Here is an 18,862-nt window from a genome sequence, read left to right as displayed (position 1 = left end):
TCAAACCAAGATAAACTAATTTTGGAGGCGGAGGCGACCTAGAAGAGGCCCACGATCGGTACAGATACTCGTCACTGGTGTTGATTATCGTGAGCAGGAATTGAACTCGGGTCGCCGGGTTCGTAACACCGTGCGTTAACCGCTGCGCCACCGCTCCCAACTACCCCTACACGCGCGCACGGTCCGTGCGGATAGCTGCCCGGACGCGTTAACTCGCAAAAGTCACGTTCCATGCAAACGCATTTTCATTCGATCCCTTTGTATCGACGTTGCGTCTATCGCAATGGAAATCCATCTAATCTCAGCTCGCGTTTTCCACACCGCGTTCACATTACGCACATCATCATGATCAGCGGCACGGTCATCATCAGCACGGTCATCATCATCATCAGCACGGTCATCATCATCATCATCAGCACGGTCATCAGCGGCACGGTCATCATCAGCACGGTCATCATCAGCACGGTCATCATCATCATCAGTACGGCCATCATCAGCACGGTCATCATCAGCACGGTCATCATCATCCGCATCGGCGCAAGTTCCTCTCGCCGAGGATGAACTCCATTGAGCAAATTAGGGGGGCTGGGGGCTGTGTGGTGGAGGATGGGGGATGGGTTGAGCAAGTCGCAGGGTGGGCGGTGAGGGTGGGGGTGGTGGTGGGGGGTGAGGGTGGGGGTGAAGGTGGGGGGTGAGGGTGGGGGTGGTGGTGGGGGGTGAGGGTGAGGGTGGGGGGTGAGGGTGGGGGGTGAGGGTGGTGAGTGAGGGTGGGGGGTGAGGGTGGGGAGGGGACAATGGGAAGTCTGGGGGCGCACGCGGTGACGTGCAGATGAGACTGATTCCATTGATTTCGAATTAATCTTTAAATACTCTTTATTTATTTAATTAATATTCGGCCTAAGACCCCTGGAGGACTCTCTGCGTGAATGCAGAGTCACGCCCAATGAGCTCTGGCGCCCGAGGAAGTTGCCACTCGCTCGTCACCGTTGTTGCGCTCGAGTCCAATGCGTTGGAGTTGGGAGGAGCGGTGGTGCAGTGGTTGGGAGCACCGCGCGATGGGCCCGGGCCTCTGAGAGGTGGCGAAGTTGTTGTCGCGAGCTGATACCTGCAGCACCGTTTCGAGCAAGCCGCACTGACCCAGCGAGGTGAAGTATGGTCAAACCATCCTCGGACGACGCCGTGTGGGGAGGCCTTCGTATAGCAGTGGATTGAGAAAGGAGCTGTACACTTCGTGTCATCATTCGAGTTAAACGTTAAAATGAAACAGACCCTGTCTAATTATCACTCCTCGTTTGCTTAAAGCTTCGGTCTGCATTTGCTGTTAATGATCTGCGGCAGCCCAGTGGCGAGAAACGCACGTGGGAGTTCACGGACATCACTGTCGTGACAACCTCGCAATCTCTCATCACCATCATCAAGAACATCACCATCATCAAGAACATCACCATCAGCCATGGTCGATCCACTGCTGGATGAATGCCCCCCTCCCCAGGCCGTCGCCACTTCTCGCGATCCTGCGATGCAGTAATCAAACCCAGGCCATGCGACTCGCTCTGAGCAATCATCGCTCCATCTCCTTGTTGCGCGATTCGCAGTTCCTGGCTGCCACGCAACAGTGACGAGTGTTGGCCGTCGACCGTCAACCGTCTAGCGAGGGGCCTGCCGCAGCCCACTCACTGCTCGAGTTAATAATTATAATAATAATACAATAACAAGGCTCCTCGTTTACCCAGGAAAGTGTCGCCGAGTCTCAAGATTCATGTTCAAGAGGGTGCTGCTACTGCGGTATTACATGACGAGAGGTTGGCTGTGAGTGAGAGGGGTTAACACACATACTAAACTCCGCACAGATAGATTCATGAATTCACCGCTTCGCTGCCAACTCCTGACCACCTCACTTCCCAACTACTACAACGCCTGGAATGTGTCCGTGCAGTCTCCCATCTCAGCTACTGACCAGCAGTGGATAGACAATGGCTGATTGTGTTTTCGCTGGTAGGCTGTGTTCTTATTTTGCCCCCTGTTGTTGTTGTTGTTGTTCGGCACATTGTCCAACGGTTCGCTCCACGTGCTGTGTGTGAGCTTTTTCAGGAACAGCATTGCGGACCAACCAAAAATAACATCGGATAGGCAACAGCTGGTGATGCTGGTGATGCTGATGATACTGATGATGATTCTGATGATGATACTGATGATGCTAATGATGGTACTGATGATGATGGATTATAAGACGTCCACAAATACACGCGCACATATATGCCGGATTATAAGACGCACCCCCAACTTTTCTTTTAAACTAAACTACTAAACTATTTTAATTTTAACAGGTAAGGCCCATTGAGCTATTTCAACAACGACCTGGCCACAATTGATAGTTCAACGAAGTGGCTTATCACGTGGGAACGTGTCGCAACCAAATATTTTCTATATTGATTTGAAGCTTTCGTGACTGCAGGAATCCATACTCTTTGGTTCTTTCGGTAAAGTCACGTCGGTAGAAAAAATAATAGATCACGACGTTTCGATCGCAACGCAAACCTGATGACGATTACTTGCGCCGCGATCGAAACGTCGTGATCTACTATTATTATTATTATTCCTACCTACGTGACTTCATCGAAAGAACCAAAGACTACAAATACTTTTGATTTAAAGCTTTCGTGACTGCAGGGATTCATATTCTTGGTTCTTTCGGTAAAGTCATGCAGAAGGGAAATAATAAAATAATATAAATAAACAATAAAAATTATCACGACGTTTCGACTGCAACACAAGCAATCATCATCAGGGTGTGAAATCCACAGCAAGAAAATTTGAAAAATTTGCAGTCGAAACGTCGTGAGATTTTTTAAATATTAATATTATTTTATTATTTCCCTTCGACGTGACTTTACCGAAAGAACCAAGAATACTGCAAATACTCTCAGCGCGCGTTTCTAAATGCACCGACAGAACAAAAAAAAACTAAAAAAAGTTCCCTCTTCAAATCTGTAGAATACCGTCCAAGTAGAATTTGCTGTCTATGCAACGGCAACTATCCTGCAGTGAGAAGAGGAGTTATATAACTGGATGAGAGTGTCGCAGGAGGAAACATGTCTCCGGCTCGTAGAGAAGTCATCTTATTTCCTGCGCGACTAATGTCATTACGTTGCCCCATGGTCTTTTGGCCGGTGCGGTCTCGATGCGGGCAACGTGGAAAGAGGGGAAGGAGGGGTGGGGGGGGGAGTTATGCCAGTTGCCGATTTGATTTAGAGAGTCAATCGATAGTTATGAGGATTGATGGCTGGGTGGGGGAGGGGGCGAGGCGGGAGGGAGCGAGGGGGGAGGGGGCGAGGCGGGAGGGAGCGAGGGGGGGAGGGGGCGAGGGGGGAGGGGGCGAGGGAGCGAGGGGGGAGGGGGCGAGGGGGGAGGGGGCGAGGCGGGAGGGAGCGAGGGGGGAGGGAGCGAGGGGGGAGGGAGCGAGGGGGGAGGGGGCGAGGCGGGAGGGAGCGAGGGGGGAGGGAGCGAGGGGGCGAGGGGGGAGGGAGCGAGGGGGCGAGGGGGGAGGGAGCGAGGGGGCGAGGGGGGAGGGAGCGAGGGGGGAGGGGGCGAGGGGGGAGGGGGCGAGGCGGGAGGGAGCGAGGGGGGAGGGAGCGAGGGGGCGAGGGGGGAGGGAGCGAGGGGGGAGGGGGCGAGGGGGGAGGGGGCGAGGGGGGAGGGAGCGAGGGGGGAGGGGGCGAGGGGGGAGGGGGCGAGGGGGGAGGGAGCGAGGGGGGAGGGAGCGAGGGGGCGAGGCGGGAGGGAGCGAGGGGGGAGGGAGCGAGGGGGGAGGGGGCGAGGGGGGAGGGGGCGAGGGGGGAGGGAGCGAGGGGGGAGGGGAGCGAGGGGGCGAGGGGGGAGGGAGCGAGGGGGGAGGGAGCGAGGGGGGAGGGGGCGAGGGGGGAGGGGGCGAGGGGGGAGGGGGCGAGGCGGGAGGGAGCGAGGGGGGAGGGAGCGAGGGGGCGAGGGGGGAGGGAGCGAGGGGGGAGGGGGCGAGGGGGGAGGGGGCGAGGGGGGAGGGGGCGAGGCGGGAGGGAGCGAGGGGGGAGGGAGCGAGGGGGCGAGGGGGGAGGGAGCGAGGGGGGAGGGGGCGAGGGGGGAGGGGGCGAGGGGGGAGGGGGGCGAGGCGGGAGGGAGCGAGGGGGGAGGGAGCGAGGGGGGAGGGGGCGAGGGGGGAGGGGGCGAGGGGGGAGGGAGCGAGGGGGGAGGGAGCGAGGGGGCGAGGGGGGAGGGAGCGAGGGGGGAGGGGGCGAGGGGGGAGGGGGCGAGGCGGGAGGGAGCGAGGGGGGAGGGAGCGAGGGGGCGAGGGGGGAGGGAGCGAGGGGGGAGGGGGCGAGGGGGGAGGGAGCGAGGGGGGAGGGGGCGAGGGGGGAGGGAGCGAGGGGGGAGGGAGCGAGGGGGCGAGGGGGGAGGGAGCGAGGGGGGAGGGAGCGAGGGGGCGAGGGGGGAGGGAGCGAGGGGGGAGGGGGCGAGGGGGGAGGGAGCGAGGGAGGAGGGAGCGAGGGGGGAGGGAGCGAGGGGGGAGGGAGCGAGGGGGGAGGGAGCGAGGGGGGAGGGAGCGAGGGGGGAGGGAGCGAGGGGGGAGAGAGCGAGGGGGGAGGGAGCGAGGGGGGAGGGAGCGAGGGGGGAGGGAGCGAGGGGGGAGGGAGCGAGGGGGGAGGGAGCGAGGGGGAAGGGAGCGAGGGGGGAGGGAGCGAGGGGGGAGGGGGCGAGGGGGGAGGGGGCGAGGCGGGAGGGAGCGAGGGGGGAGAGAGCGAGGGGGGAGGGAGCGAGGGGGAAGGGAGCGAGGGGGGAGGGAGCGAGGGGGGAGGGAGCGAGGGGGGAGGGAGCGAGGGGGGAGGGAGCGAGGGGGGAGGGAGCGAGGGGGGAGGGGGCGAGGCGGGAGGGAGCGAGGGGGGAGAGAGCGAGGGGGGAGGGAGCGAGGGGGAAGGGAGCGAGGGGGAAGGGAGCGAGGGGGGAGGGAGCGAGGGGGGAGGGAGCGAGGGGGGAGGGGGCGAGGCGGGAGGGAGCGAGGGGGGAGAGAGCGAGGGGGGAGGGAGCGAAGGGAGCGAGGGGGGAGGGAGCGAGGGGGGAGGGAGCGAGGGGGAAGGGGGCGAGGGGGGGAGGGGGCGAGGGGGGAGGGGGGAGGGGGGCGAGGCGGGAGGGAGCGAGGGGGGAGGGAGCGAGGGGGGAGGGGGCGAGGGGGGAGGGGGCGAGGGGGGAGGGAGCGAGGGGGAAGGGAGCGAGGGGGGAGGGGGCGAGGGGGGGAGGGGGCGAGGGGGGAGGGAGCGAGGGGGAAGGGAGCGAGGGGGAAGGGAGCGAGGGGGGAGGGAGCGAGGGGGGAGGGAGCGAGGGGGGAGGGAGCGAGGGGGGAGGGAGCGAGGGGGGAGGGGGCGAGGCGGCGAGGGGGGGAGGGAGCGAGGGGGGAGGGAGCGAGGGGGAAGGGAGCGAGGGGGGAGGGAGCGAGGGGGGAGGGAGCGAGGGGGGAGGGAGCGAGGGGGAAGGGAGCGAGGGGGGAGGGAGCGAGGGGGGAGGGAGCGAGGGGGGAGGGAGCGAGGGGGGAGGGAGCGAGGGGGGAGGGAGCGAGGGGGGAGGGAGCGAGGGGGGAGGGGGCGAGGCGGGAGGGAGCGAGGGGGGAGGGAGCGAGGTGGGAGGGGGCGAGGGGGGAGGGGGCGAGGCGGGAGGGAGCGAGGGGGGAGAGAGCGAGGGGGGAGGGAGCGAGGGGGAAGGGAGCGAGGGGGGAGGGAGCGAGGGGGGAGGGAGCGAGGGGGGAGGGAGCGAGGGGGGAGGGAGCGAGGGGGGAGGGAGCGAGGGGGGAGGGAGCGAGGGGGGAGGGGGCGAGGCGGGAGGGAGCGAGGGGGGAGAGAGCGAGGGGGGAGGGAGCGAGGGGGAAGGGAGCGAGGGGGAAGGGAGCGAGGGGGGAGGGAGCGAGGGGGGAGGGAGCGAGGGGGGAGGGAGCGAGGGGGGAGGGAGCGAGGGGGGAGAGAGCGAGGGGGGAGGGAGCGAGGGGGAAGGGAGCGAGGGGGAAGGGAGCGAGGGGGGAGGGAGCGAGGGGGGATGGAGCGAGGGGGGAGGGGGCGAGGGGGGAGGGGGCGAGGGGGGAGGGGGCGAGGGGGGAGGGGGCGAGGCGGGAGGGAGCGAGGGGGGAGGGGGCGAGGGGGGAGGGGGCGAGGGGGGAGGGGGCGAGGGGGGGAGGGAGCGAGGGGGAAGGGAGCGAGGGGGGAGGGGGCGAGGGGGGAGGGGGCGAGGGGGGAGGGAGCGAGGGGGAAGGGAGCGAGGGGGGAGGGAGCGAGGGGGGAGGGAGCGAGGGGAGAGGGAGCGAGGGGGGAGGGGGCGAGGGGGGGAGGGGGCGAGGGGGGAGGGGGCGAGGCGGCGAGGGGGGAGGGAGCGAGGGGGGAGGGAGCGAGGGGGGAAGGGAGCGAGGGGGGAGGGAGCGAGGGGGGAGGGAGCGAGGGGGGAGGGAGCGAGGGGGGAGGGAGCGAGGGGGGAGGGAGCGAGGGGGGAGGGAGCGAGGGGGGAGGGAGCGAGGGGGGAGGGAGCGAGGGGGGAGGGAGCGAGGGGGGAGGGAGCGAGGGGGAAGGGAGCGAGGGGGGAGGGAGCGAGGGGGGGAGGGAGCGAGGGGGAAGGGGGCGAGGGGGGGAGGGGGCGAGGGGGGAGGGGGCGAGGGGGGAGGGGGCGAGGCGGGAGGGAGCGAGGGGGGAGGGGAGCGAGGGGGGAGGGGGCGAGGGGGGAGGGGGCGAGGCGGGAGGGAGCGAGGGGGAAGGGAGCGAGGGGGGAGGGGGCGAGGGGGGAGGGGGCGAGGGGGGAGGGAGCGAGGGGGAAGGGAGCGAGGGGGAAGGGAGCGAGGGGGGAGGGAGCGAGGGGAGAGGGAGCGAGGGGGGAGGGAGCGAGGGGGGAGGGAGCGAGGGGGGAGGGAGCGAGGGGGGAGGGGGCGAGGCGGCGAGGGGGGAGGGAGCGAGGGGGGGAGGGAGCGAGGGGGGAGGGAGCGAGGGGGGAGGGAGCGAGGGGGGAGGGAGCGAGGGGGGAGGGAGCGAGGGGGGAGGGAGCGAGGGGGGAGGGAGCGAGGGGGGGAGGGAGCGAGGGGGGAGGGAGCGAGGGGGGAGGGAGCGAGGCGGGAGGGAGCGAGGGGGGAGGGGGCGAGGGGGGAGGGGGCGAGGGGGGAGGGAGCGAGGAGGGAGGGGGCGAGGGGGGAGGGGGCGAGGCGGGAGGGAGCGAGGGGGGAGGGGGCGAGGGGGGGAGGGGGGCGAGGGGGGAGGGGGCGAGGCGGGAGGGAGCGAGGGGGGAGAGGGCGAGGGGGGGAGGGAGCGAGGGGGGAGGGAGCGAGGGGTGAGGGAGCGAGGGGGGAGGGGGCGAGGCGGGAGGGGGCGAGGGGGGAGGGGGCGAGGGGGGAGGGGGCGAGGGGGGAGGGAGCGATGGGGGAGGGAGCGAGGGGGGAGGGAGCGAGGGGGGAGGGAGCGAGGGGGGAGGGAGCGAGGGGGGAGGGAGCGAGGGGGGAGGGAGCGAGGGGGGAGGGAGCGAGGGGGGAGGGAGCTAGGGGGGAGGGGGCGAGGGGGGGGGGGAGCGAGGGGGGGGGAGGGAGCGAGGGGGGAGGGAGCGAGGGGGGAGGGGAGCGAGGGGGGAGGGGGCGAGGCGGGAGGGAGCGAGGGGGGAGGGAGCGAGGGGGGAGGGAGCGAGGGGGGAGGGAGCGAGGGGGGAGGGAGCGAGGGGGGGAGGGAGCGAGGGGGGAGGGAGCGAGGGGGCATTGTCTAAACGACGTGACGTCACGAGACGACTTCTTGTGACACACGGTGACTAAAAAAGACAAAGATCCCCCGTCTAGCCTGAACAGACCGTTGGGGCAAGTGCTGTTAGCGAGCACATATGAAGGCCGGCACGGCACACGAGGGGGTGGGTGGCCAGCACCACACCCGGCCGCCTTTGTCTCCCCAATGGGGATGTTCACAGATCGCACCAGGTACTCATTTGAGGCTGAGTCGACCTAGGGGAGACTCATGACCGGTTCAAATAATCGGCGCTGGTGTTGACCGTGAGCGGGAATCGAACTCGAGTCGCCGGGTTCGTAGCGAAGCGCGCTAACCGCTACTCTAGACACTGTGACACACACACACAGATACGTACTAACACAGAGTGACAGTGACATATACACACACATCGTCACGCACTAATATACACACCAGCACAACGAGCTACAATTTCACACACAGTGACACAATGAGAGTAGCACACACGAATATATACGTGAATATACACATGTATATGCACATTAATATACACGTGAAATAAACTAAACAGCTTTACACTGACACAATCATTGACAGTGGCACATAAACATACTGATACGATGGAAACCGCGACACACACTCACAAAAACAGCGTCGCTCTCCGTTGCTGCTGGAGGGCGACTGCCTCCAACTCCCCAGCGGCGTCCTTCACGAGCCTCCTCTACAGAGGCCGATCTTGACACCGCTGGTACCAGTCATCGGCAAGTCCACTCAGCTCCTCATCCTCCTGTACCACATCACTCTATCTCTTCTCTAGCCCGTGCCGCGCCCGTTTAGCCCCCTGTAACGGGCCAAACAGAATCTGACTGGGCACGCGGTGGCTGGCTCTGTGGGCTACGTGACCCAGGCAACGCAGCCTCGTTCGCCGAAGGAGCTCATCGATGGGTTTGCGTCCAGATCAATTCAGAGATCTGTGAGCTCCTCCACATTTCGCAAGCACAGAGAAGAGAGGACATAACCGTGACCGAGATGACCCGTAGCGTCGCAGAGAGCGACAGGCCGCGTGGCTTCCACGCAGCAGCGTTATTTACGCGCGCGACCGATGACAAGATAATTCCGCTCGACTGATTCGGAATAAGAACTCTGCTGTCAAACCGTAGCGAGTCAGGAGCACACTGCTCCGATACGGAAACTCCTCCACTCTCTGCACACGTGCCTCGTCACTCGTGGGGAGTTGAGGTGGTGGAGGGTTTGATGACATCAAGTGCGCCAGGCAGGCGCTATATTTTTGTGGGACTGATGGTAAGGCCCAATCTCTTAGTGTCACGCTCCAGGTTCAACGGCGCAATCTCCGACTTTTATCATAGTAAGCAGCAATTTACCAGATCATCCGCATGCGTAACATGGTTGATCAATGGGGAGTCATCCCTTAACCGCACCCGGGCATCGATCAGCCTCCCGTGCGTTTTGTATCAGATGGAGATTCTTACAGCCACGCGCAACCTCTCGAACGGCGTGATGAAAGAAGATGTTAAATAGTGCAGGGACCAGAGAATATTCCTGTCCTCACGACCGGCCGCCTTTGTTTCCCCAGTACTGAAGTTTACACATCGTAGCAGGACGACATAGCGAGATGATCAGGGCCGGTGCAGATGTATGGCTGTGATGTTCGCCGTGGCCCGGAAGGGAACAGGAGTGGCTGTGTTCGGAGCGCAATGCGCACGCACGCGAGAGAGACACGTGAATTAGACACGTGTCTCCTCGCCCGCGCATACCATCCTCCCCCGCATCATGTTAGCAGCCCCCCTTACCCCCCTCCCCCCAATACCACCAACATCCCCCCCCCCCCACAAAACCACATCTCCTCCAGCGACCCCCCCCCCCCAACATCCCAACCCATCCAGCCCCTCCACGCCCCAGCCTCTCTCGGTATAAATATCCCGTGGCGTGATGCGGGACAGAGACAGAGAGATCGGCCTGCCCTGGGGCAAGCGGGAGAAGGAAGCACCCAAGCCGAGCCCAGCCATCAGGTGAGACTGACACACACCTGTACACACCCCTGAGCAAAGACCACCCGTGTAGCCTTCACAGACTTGGGGCAAGTGCCGTTAGCGAGTAGCACCGAGGAAGTTCGGCGCGGGACACAAGGGGGTGAGTGGCCAGTAACACGTCCAGCCGCCTTCGTCTCCCTTGTGTGGCGATCTTGACACACTGCACCTGTTACTCATGTGAGGCTGAGTCGACATAGGGGAGGCCCAGGACTGCTAAATATAGTAATCATGTTGATCGCGAGCGGGAATCGAACTCGGGTCGCCGGGTTCGTAGCGCAGCGGGCTAACAGCTGCACTACCGCTCCCCACACCTGTGCACACCTGTGCACACCTGTGCACACCTGTGCACACCTGTGCACACCTGTGCACACCTGTGCACACCTGTGCACACCTGTGCACACCTGTGCACATCTGTAAGCCCAGGTCCACGTAAGCCAAAGTGGTTTCTTGTCTCGCATTGAGCAGTGAATCATTGGCCATCTCCCTCCGTTTTCAGTTCACTCAACTCGTGATGGAATTTCCACATTCCTTTGATGGGGGCGAGGTTATCCTTCCTCCATAGGCGACAACCACTTGTTGAAAAGTAGCGCAAAGTAGTTACTCGTTTTATCCACCATGATAGGATGATGATTTGAGATTACTCGCAGGCTTCCGCTTGCGAGCCGCTCGCTCTACCGTATACTTAGAGATGGGATCGCAAATATCATGAATATATTTTATACAAAAAAACTATATATATATCTATTATTACGACGTCTCTTCTGCCACAACGTGGCGTGTCCGTCACAACGACAACGTTCGATGCGTCTCCACGTCGTCTTCGTGCGAGCTGCTGGACGCTGCGTGAACTCGAGTCAACCGTGGCGATATCGAACCAGGCTCATCCCCGCTCAGCGGCCGAGATCCCACGAGTTGCATGCAGGGTGATTTGGCCGTCGGCATGAATTCATGTTACTGATATCAACATTCAGTGCTTGGGTAATCCACTGCTGGATGAAGGCATCTTCCTCCTCCACGCCATGTCATGTCGGTCTACGGGTTGTTTCGCCATACTTCACCAGGCGGGTCAAGTGCAGGATGGTCGCCACTGTTGTTAGCCGATGATTATCCCAAAGGCGAATTATAATAACACAATACAATCCTGGTTGGCAGGGGGTTGTCTCAGCCCATCAAACCTACGCGATCGATAAAGTAAGTACCACGTTGTGGCGAAGTCAGCAGTGTATGGTTGTCGTATGGGATAGGCTCGCCCCTCCTGTCATAGGAATGTGGAATTTACACCACGAGCTCGGCAGGGCTGTGGACAGGAGACGATCACCGATGCCCCGATGCTCGTTTGAGCAGCAAGAGATCGTTCGGTCCAGACCCTCAGTGCTGTCTCTGACAACAAAGGTTTCCATATCGATGGGACCTCTTTGCCAGTTTCAAAATGATGAAAAATAAGAATAGGCTTTGCCCTTGCTGGCAATGAAACAGGTGATATGCCAATTAGTTTTAAAAACAATACATACATGAGCAGAGCATGTTTGTTGTACGTTTTGCCGCAAGTGTGTTTGGTTAATGCAGGCTTGATGCCGTGCAATAGGGCATCTAATTAGTGTTTGAACGGGTAAAGCCTCTTCTTATTCATCCACATCAAATGTTTCCGTCGGATCTTTGGCAGGCACGTGGCAAATGCCCTCACCTCCAGCCACAGAGGACATCTCTCAGAAAATTAAAACTACCCCGGACTTTTTTTTGTCAATAGGTCAATGATCCTGACCCCTTCCATTGACCCCGTAGCGTAATGAGAAGATGATCCTCGCCTGTGAGAGCGGAAGTTCGCCAGCGGTGGTTCGAGCGAGCCCGACTCTGCTGCGGATGTCGAGACACTGTGTCGAAACCGGTCGGGAATCAGAATCAAGATTTGTATTCATACTGCAGGAATCCGATGAGCTACGAGGCTATTTAACACAGATGTCCAGCAAGGGACGGGTAAGAACGTAACACAATTGATGAGTCGATTTTGTTGAATTTACGCACGCCCAGATGTGTAAGATGGGCTGTGTATTCGAGCGTGCGGCTGATGGAATGTGTGAGAATTAACTTTCATTTTGGTCTTTACGTGGAGAGGCGGAGATGCGAAGGAGGCATTGCTCGCTAGCCCCGTGATTTCTCTCACCCTCTCAATGTCCGTCTCGGTGCATCAGCATCAGTCGATATCGATAGAGCTTCACCAGATTCCCAAAACGAGCCGTCGATCGTCTAAATCACTGATCAGTGAATCTGTCATCGCTGCTTCCACGGAAGGATTGTAGATGTTCGGCACTCGCGGTTTGAGGCCCTGCGCGATCTTGTCCTGCTCTGCGATGCTGACCTCGTCTCGCGCTTTGCGGCGTGACCCTCGTTGGCATGAGCCGGAGCCACCGGGCCCAAGCCGTGTGGGCGCGAGGACGCCTCCAACGCACGCCCAGAGGCACACTTTGCAGCAGCGAGCATTGGTGACCGCATCTGTGCTGATGAGTCCTGATTACAGCGAAACCGGCCCAGCGTGTGCGCATCATTGTTGCTGCTGCCGCTGCTCTCAGTTGGTGTCATATTTCATCGAGATTATTTTGATGTACGTATAGATGCGTGTCTGTATAGCTGTGTGTATATATAGATGTGTGTGTATGCATAGTTAGATTGATGTATGTTGAACTTCTTTCGCACCGTACGCAGCCAACCGTGCCAACCGTAGCATCGTGGTCCTCTCGAAGACGATAGGACCACGACGCAGTTCTCCAGCAAATGCGGAGTCGTGTTTTGCACAATGCACGAAGGCGGAGCGCTCTTAGTGCATTTCTGTTGTTTGAAACTCAAAGTCGCTGAGCACAGGGCTCAAAAGCCCAAAACGCCAAGCGGGCAGTCACAAACAGCACCGTTATCATAATAGTTGAAATCGACAAAGAGTGTAAGGCGTTTCTTGAACTGAGCGGAGGTTATTGTTTCTGTAAGAGTTGGGGGGCCAGAGACGATGGTGATGACGACGACGATGGGGGAAGGGAATCCCAGAGGGGAGCAGCGCGAGGAATACAGCAGAGAGAGAGCAGTGAGGTGCAGTGTGGTGAGTGAGTGGGTGGGTGGGTGGGTGAGTGGGTGGTTGAGTGGGTGAGTGGGTGGTTGAGTGGGTGGGTGAGTGGGTGGTTGAGTGGGTGGGTGAGTGGTTGAGTGGGAGGGTGAGTGAATGAGTGCTTGAGTGAGTGTGTTGTTGTGACCTGCAGTGTGGTGGGTGAGTGGGTGAGTGAGTGGGTGAGTGGTTGAGTGAGAGGGTGAGTGAGTGAGTGCTTGAGTGAGTGTGTTGTTGTGACCTGCAGTGTGGTGAGTGAGTGGGTGAGTGAGTGGGTGAGTGGTTGAGTGAGAGGGTGAGTGAGTGAGTGAGTGAGTGCTTGAGTGAGTGTGTTGTTGTGAGCTGCAGTGTGGTGAGTGAGTGGGTGAGTGAGTGGGTGAGTGGTTGAGTGAGAGGGTGAGTGAATGAGTGCTTGAGTGAGTGTGTTGTTGTGACCTGCAGTGTGGTGAGTGAGTGGGTGAGTGGTTGAGTGAGAGGGTGAGTGAGTGAGTGCTTGAGTGAGTGTGTTGTTGTGACCTGCAGTGTGGTGCTGGTTGAACGCAGTGGTGGATGATGAGATGAAAGAGTCGATGTGGTGGACCCGAGTGGAGGAGCAATCAATGAGTGGAGTTAACGGCAATATCAGCTCCGGTCGTAGCGCTCGAAGAGGGATAAGTAGGCGAATGACCAAGTCACCGGAACGCGCTCAATCTCGCAAGCTCAGCAGGTCTGGGCCTGGTTCGTGAGCCTGGTTCGTGCTATCGGCGACTGCGCTCTGTGACCAACCAACCGGCACGGCGCGGGGGAGACACTCATCCAGCAGTGGATGACAAGCGTGCTGTACATGTCCAGGGGGTCGCTCCTTCTCCTTCGCTGCCCACCTCCCTCCCCCCACCCCCCACCCACACTGCCCCCCTCCCCTGCTCGGTAAATCACGACCCGTGCCCTTTAAAACGAAGTGACGGCTCGTATCCAGATTCACGGACACGCATCGCTCCGTGCGCGCGCAGTCGAGGGCTGGCGGCGATTCCTCGACAGCGCCCAACGCACCGAGTGCGCTGCGTGTTCGGAGAGAGAGAGCGATGGGCTCAGTGGTTAGCGCATCGCGATACAATTTCCCATCCTCGGCCGAAATGAGTGAAGGGTGATATCTGAACCGATCCTGGCCTTCAGCTAGGTCGACTCAGCCTTAACTGGGCGCGGAGTGTGAGCATTGGCCCTGTGGTAGACAAAGGCGGCCGTGCGGGTTGCGAGCCGCGTCACTCCCTCGTGCGCCGTCCCAACCTTCGCACGCGCTCGCTAACAACTCTCGCCGCTGCGGGCAGCACGTGCCGAGCACATCGCTCGAGCCACGGAGTCCGCGAGTGCGTTCGGGTCGACCGACAACGGCAGTCGCAACGTGCGTTGAACTTCTTTGGCACCGTACATAGCCGATCGTGCACTATCTCACTACCTGCCGTTACGTTGCGCTTAAACACATCGTCTGGTGATGCTGCTGCTACTGCTGCTGCTGCGTTGGCAGCGGTGCACAATTCACAAAAGCACAACCCCCCACACACTTAGCAATGAAAACACCGTGGCATTTAAAAAGGTAACGTATATGATACGCGACGTTTCGGGAAATGAGCCTACTTCGCAATGGGTGTCGCACCGCGTGGCACACGACCGCGCTATCTCACTGACTGAGCGTCGCATCTCGCCAAGTCGCGTGATGTCGCGTGATGTCGCACCGTGGTCGCGTCGAATCGCGTCGCACACAAATGCATCGCCCTGTTGGTGTCGCGACAGCCCTGCTGTATCACTCCGGCAACAGCAGCAGCCGCCGCAGTATCTGCAGCCGCCGTCCCCGCTCACGATGTCTCCGCGCCACGCGTCGCTCCTCCTCGCCTGCCTCGTCCTCTCGGCTCGGCTCAGCGGCTCCAGAGCCGCGCCTCCAAGGTGCACACAACACGCGCGCGTGCGGCTCTCTCTGTGTCTCTCTCTGTCTCTGTGTCTCTCTCTGTGTCTCTCTCTGTCTTTCTGTCTCTCTGTGTCTCTCTGTGTCTCTCTGTGTCTCTCTCTGTTGCGCTGTCTCTCTCTGTCTCGCTGTGTCTCACTCTGCCTCTCTCTGTGTCTATCTGTGTCTCTCTGTGTCTCTCTGTTTCTGTGTCTCTCTCACTCTGTCTCTGTGTCTCTCTCACTCTGCCTCTCTCTGTGTCTCTCTGTCTCTCTCTCTGTGTCACTCTGTCTCTCTCTGTGTGTATCTGTCTCTTTCTCCGTCTCTCTCTCTTTCTCTCTCTCAGTATCTCTCTCTGTCTCTCCCTCTCTTGCTCCGGCAGTATATATACTACAATTGGAATGATACAGAGAAGATTAGCATACCATGGTCTTGTGATGCCTATTTGAGGCTAAGTCGACCTAGGGGAGGCCCAGAGCGTGTATCAAACCCGGGTTCGTAGCAAAGTGCCCTAACCGCAGCGCTACCACTTACTCACTCACTCACCCACCCACCCACTCATTCACAAACTCACCCCATTTACTCACTAACGTATTCACGAAAGCTCACCCAAGTCACACACTCATTCATCCACCCACCCACTCATTCATCCACCCACTCACTCATCCACCCACCCACCCACCCACTCACTCATCCACCCACCCACCCACCCACTCATTCATCCACCCATCCACGAACGCTCACCCACCCGCCCACTCAACCACGAACTCACCCACGAACTCACTCGTCCGCTCCGCCACCCAGGCTCGTGCTGGAGCAGGGAGGCCCTCCGGGTGTGGCGGGCAGGCTGCTGGGCGCGCTCGTGAGCGGCTACCTCCGTCCCTCCTCCAGCGACGGCAGAGGGCACCAGCAACAGCAGCAGCAGCGAGAGAACGATGAGGAGGAGGGGGGGCAGTGGGAGTCGGAGCCCCTGGGATGGGATGGCAGGTGAGAGCCCACACCTCGCTGTCTTCCTCCGTCGGAGGTTCGCAGTTCGATACCAGTAGGCGCGCCCTGGAAAATACTGGCGGGTATCTTCACCGTAAAAACGAAGCTCCTTGTGTTTCACAGCAGACGTTAAAGACCCCCCCCCCCTCTCTCCGTGATGTCACTCGCCAGAGTAGGCCACTGTTGTGCCGGCGTCACGGTTCAAGTTTGCCAAATAATAAAAAATATCCGCAAATGGCACAATTGGGTTCACACACAGAAGTAGCAGTGGCGCAGTAAAGCCCGCCTTGCAGGCCGGGCCCTGATCCATTCCCCTACCGACACGTGGACAGCTGCCACTGGGGGTGCCCCCTTCGGCTGTGTTGAGATGAGACGCAAGTCGCGTGACGCGCGTGGGGCGCTCTGCAGACGAGGGCGCCTCTTTCAGAACCAACGCTCTGAATCAGAAGCAGAATATGTCGCTATCCTGGTGGAATCCGATGAGCTATAAAGCTCTTTTTCACAGACGTCCAGTAGGGGCAGGTCCGAACGTTACAATAACAAACAGTACAACACCACGATTGGAGTGCAAGGTATAAAAACGCTGCTGCGTTGGCAGTGGTGCACGAGCACAAACCACAATTATAATCGACGACGTTTCGGGCAATGGCCCTTCTTTTAAGACAGTGGTATTGCCGAGTGTGTAGCACGTTTAAAACATAAAGTCAATATCAGTGTCACCTCCACGTGTCACTTCGTCTGTTCCCCTAATCCCCTCCCGCACCCCGCCGCCCCCTCCTCCTCGCAGCCCCGAGCGGGACCTCGCGGTGTCCAAGCGCTGCGTGGGCCTCAGCACGTGCATCCTGGCGGACCTCACGGACAAACTCCATCGGCTCAGCGGCACGCGCACCAACGTGGGCGTCGGGACGCCTGGCCGAAAGCGACGCGCGGCCCCCTCTTCCTCCTCCTCCTCTTCCTCCTCCTCCTCCTCCCCCGCCGGGATCCCCCGGGGAGGCTCCCAGGGCCCGGGGGAGATCGCCTCCCCCTCCTCCTCCTCGTCCGCCTCCAGCCTCAAGCCGGGGTCGCTCCCACCGCGTGCGGTCTGAACCTGGGGGGGGGGGGGGCGGTGGCTGCTGAAGTCGTTTGCGTTCCGTGCCTCCTTCTTCCCGTCTCTCTCTCTCTGTTGTTAAATATCTGCGACTTTATTCTATCTGCGCCCCACCCACCCAACCATCCACCAACACCACCCTAGCCGCCCCCCGCCACCCGCCACGAGCTCGTGTCCCCGATGAGAGTGTGCGCGTGTGAGAGATGCAGCAGGCGCGGGGCTCTTCATCATCATCATCCACGCGCGTGTCTGGGCGCGTGGATGAGAGCACGGAGGCATGAGTGCTCACCGAGCCGTGGCGAGGGCGTGTTTGTGCGTGTCTGTGCGTGTCTGTGTGGTGTGTCTGTGCGTGTCTGTGTCTCTGTTTTTGAGGGTGGGGAGCGGTAGTGTAGCGGTTAGCGCTACGCTGCGCTACGAATCTGGCGACCCGAGTTCGATTGCCGCTCACGGCCAACACCAGTGGCGATTATCTGAACCGGTCCTGAGCCTCCCCTAGGTCGACTCAGCCTCAAATGAGTACCTGGTGAGGTGTATACAAAACATCGCCGCTGGGGAAACAAAGGCGGTCGGGCGTGGTGCTGGCCACCCACCCCCTCGTGTACCGTGCCGGCCTTCATATGTGCTCGCTAACAGCACTTGCCCCAACAGTCTGTTCAGGCTACACCGCGTTACCGGGGTATGGGCGTAACAGTGGGCCAGCAGGCGGCAGTGCGCGATGAGGGCCTGACCCGCTGCACGAAATGAAACCTCTAAAGAGCGGAATTCAAGGTCAAACGTCTTCAATGTGGTAGGACCCTCCTGAAAAAGCGAGTCTTGAGACTCAGTGAGGTTTTTATTTATTTCGTTCGTCCTCAATGGTAAATAAAGTGTCCGGTGGTATTGTCATTTGGCCAAAAATGTCCCACCTCTCGTGCCACGGGCTAAGCTCCGTTCTCGAACGCCAAGTCACTCCGAGACGTGCACTCCTCTCCACGTGATCACCTGCAGCGATTGCGGTGTTTACTTTGGCGAAGGTGTCATGTGTAAAATCGGTGCCCCGTTCTGATGTGATGTACACCATCTCTCGCTTGCTTGCCCTGCCCCCCTCTCTCTCTGTGTATGCATATGACATGCAATTATATATATAAAACCCGTAGTCCCGTGCAAGTATGTGTGCAGCATTGGTGCATTACGCGCATCGCTATTACATGCATATAGATCATGATTAATTATGATAATAACAATACTACATGTCATAGACTGTGAATAGTCGTATCTGTGTCGGGTGATTATATAAAACGGCTACGTGTGCTGATGATGCTGAGTCTAATGCACATGCCTTCCAAATACACACGCGCACGCACGCGCACGCACGCGCGCGAACACAGAAGACGACGATGATGCTGCGTGTAAATTAAAAGTATCCAATAAATATTTTATTTATTAAAAGTCATGCGAAGCGCACGTTTCGGAAGTCCCTACCTTTGCTGCATGCCACAGGAATCCGGGTGTGGCCAGTTGGCATCGCTACCCCCACAACCACCACCACAACCACCACCATCAACAGCAAGCCACTACGATCGTCTCAATCGTTATCCATCATCATCATCAGCAGCAGCCACGTTCAATCCACTGCTGAATGAAAGCTTCACCACGCTACTGCGATGCAGTGAGCCGCCGAGCGATGGCCCATGAGAGCTCAGCTTAATTCATCGCTCCATCTCCGCGGAGGAGATCCTCACGGGCGCGATTTTCTCCTTTGACTGCCACTCCGACGTCAGTCTCGACCGCCGGGGTCATCGCCCCATCCTCTGGCCACGCGTCTTGCCCAAGCTCGCCCACCAGTGCACTTGGAAGTCATCATTTGTGAGATGGATGGACTTGTCCCCGTAATGGGAATGTGGAATTTCGCCACTGACTCAGGCCAGACATTAAGATGAGAACTGCTCCCCCCATGCCCCCCACACTGCTCGTCAGAGAGGCATATAGGACACACATCACATTACTGCATTGTACACAACACTCACACGCAGGACA

At 60.3% G+C, this 18,862-nt stretch overlaps 1 protein-coding gene across 1 annotated transcript; it reads left to right on the top strand.

Annotated features, from left to right (window-relative positions):
* Nucleotides 1-15,198: 15,198 nt before the first annotated feature.
* Nucleotides 15,199-18,268, top strand: LOC144722978 (uncharacterized). The gene is made up of 3 exons (XM_078601449.1): nt 15,199-15,206; nt 15,577-15,759; nt 16,547-18,268. The coding sequence occupies exons 1-3, from the start codon at nt 15,199-15,201 to the stop codon at nt 16,842-16,844; spliced, it is 489 nt and encodes a 162-aa protein (XP_078457575.1). The 3' UTR covers nt 16,845-18,268.
* The last annotated feature ends 594 nt before the right edge of the window (nt 18,269-18,862 follow it).

The sequence above is a fragment of the Lampetra planeri genome, chromosome 16 (assembly GCF_965212315.1).
Source record: "Lampetra planeri chromosome 16, kcLamPlan1.2.h2, whole genome shotgun sequence".
In the NCBI taxonomy this organism is placed as follows: Eukaryota; Metazoa; Chordata; class Hyperoartia; order Petromyzontiformes; family Petromyzontidae; genus Lampetra; species Lampetra planeri.
The sequence above is the reverse complement of the archived record's forward strand: the minus strand, read 5'-3'. Positions and strand labels throughout refer to the sequence as shown.

What these genes read in the sequence shown, in the direction of transcription:
- LOC144722978 (XM_078601449.1), top strand. An exon ending in CCCCTGGGATGGGATGGCAG is followed by an intron (nt 15,760 to 16,546) that starts GTGAGAGCCCAC and finishes TCCTCCTCGCAG; the next exon opens with CCCCGAGCGGGACCTCGCGG.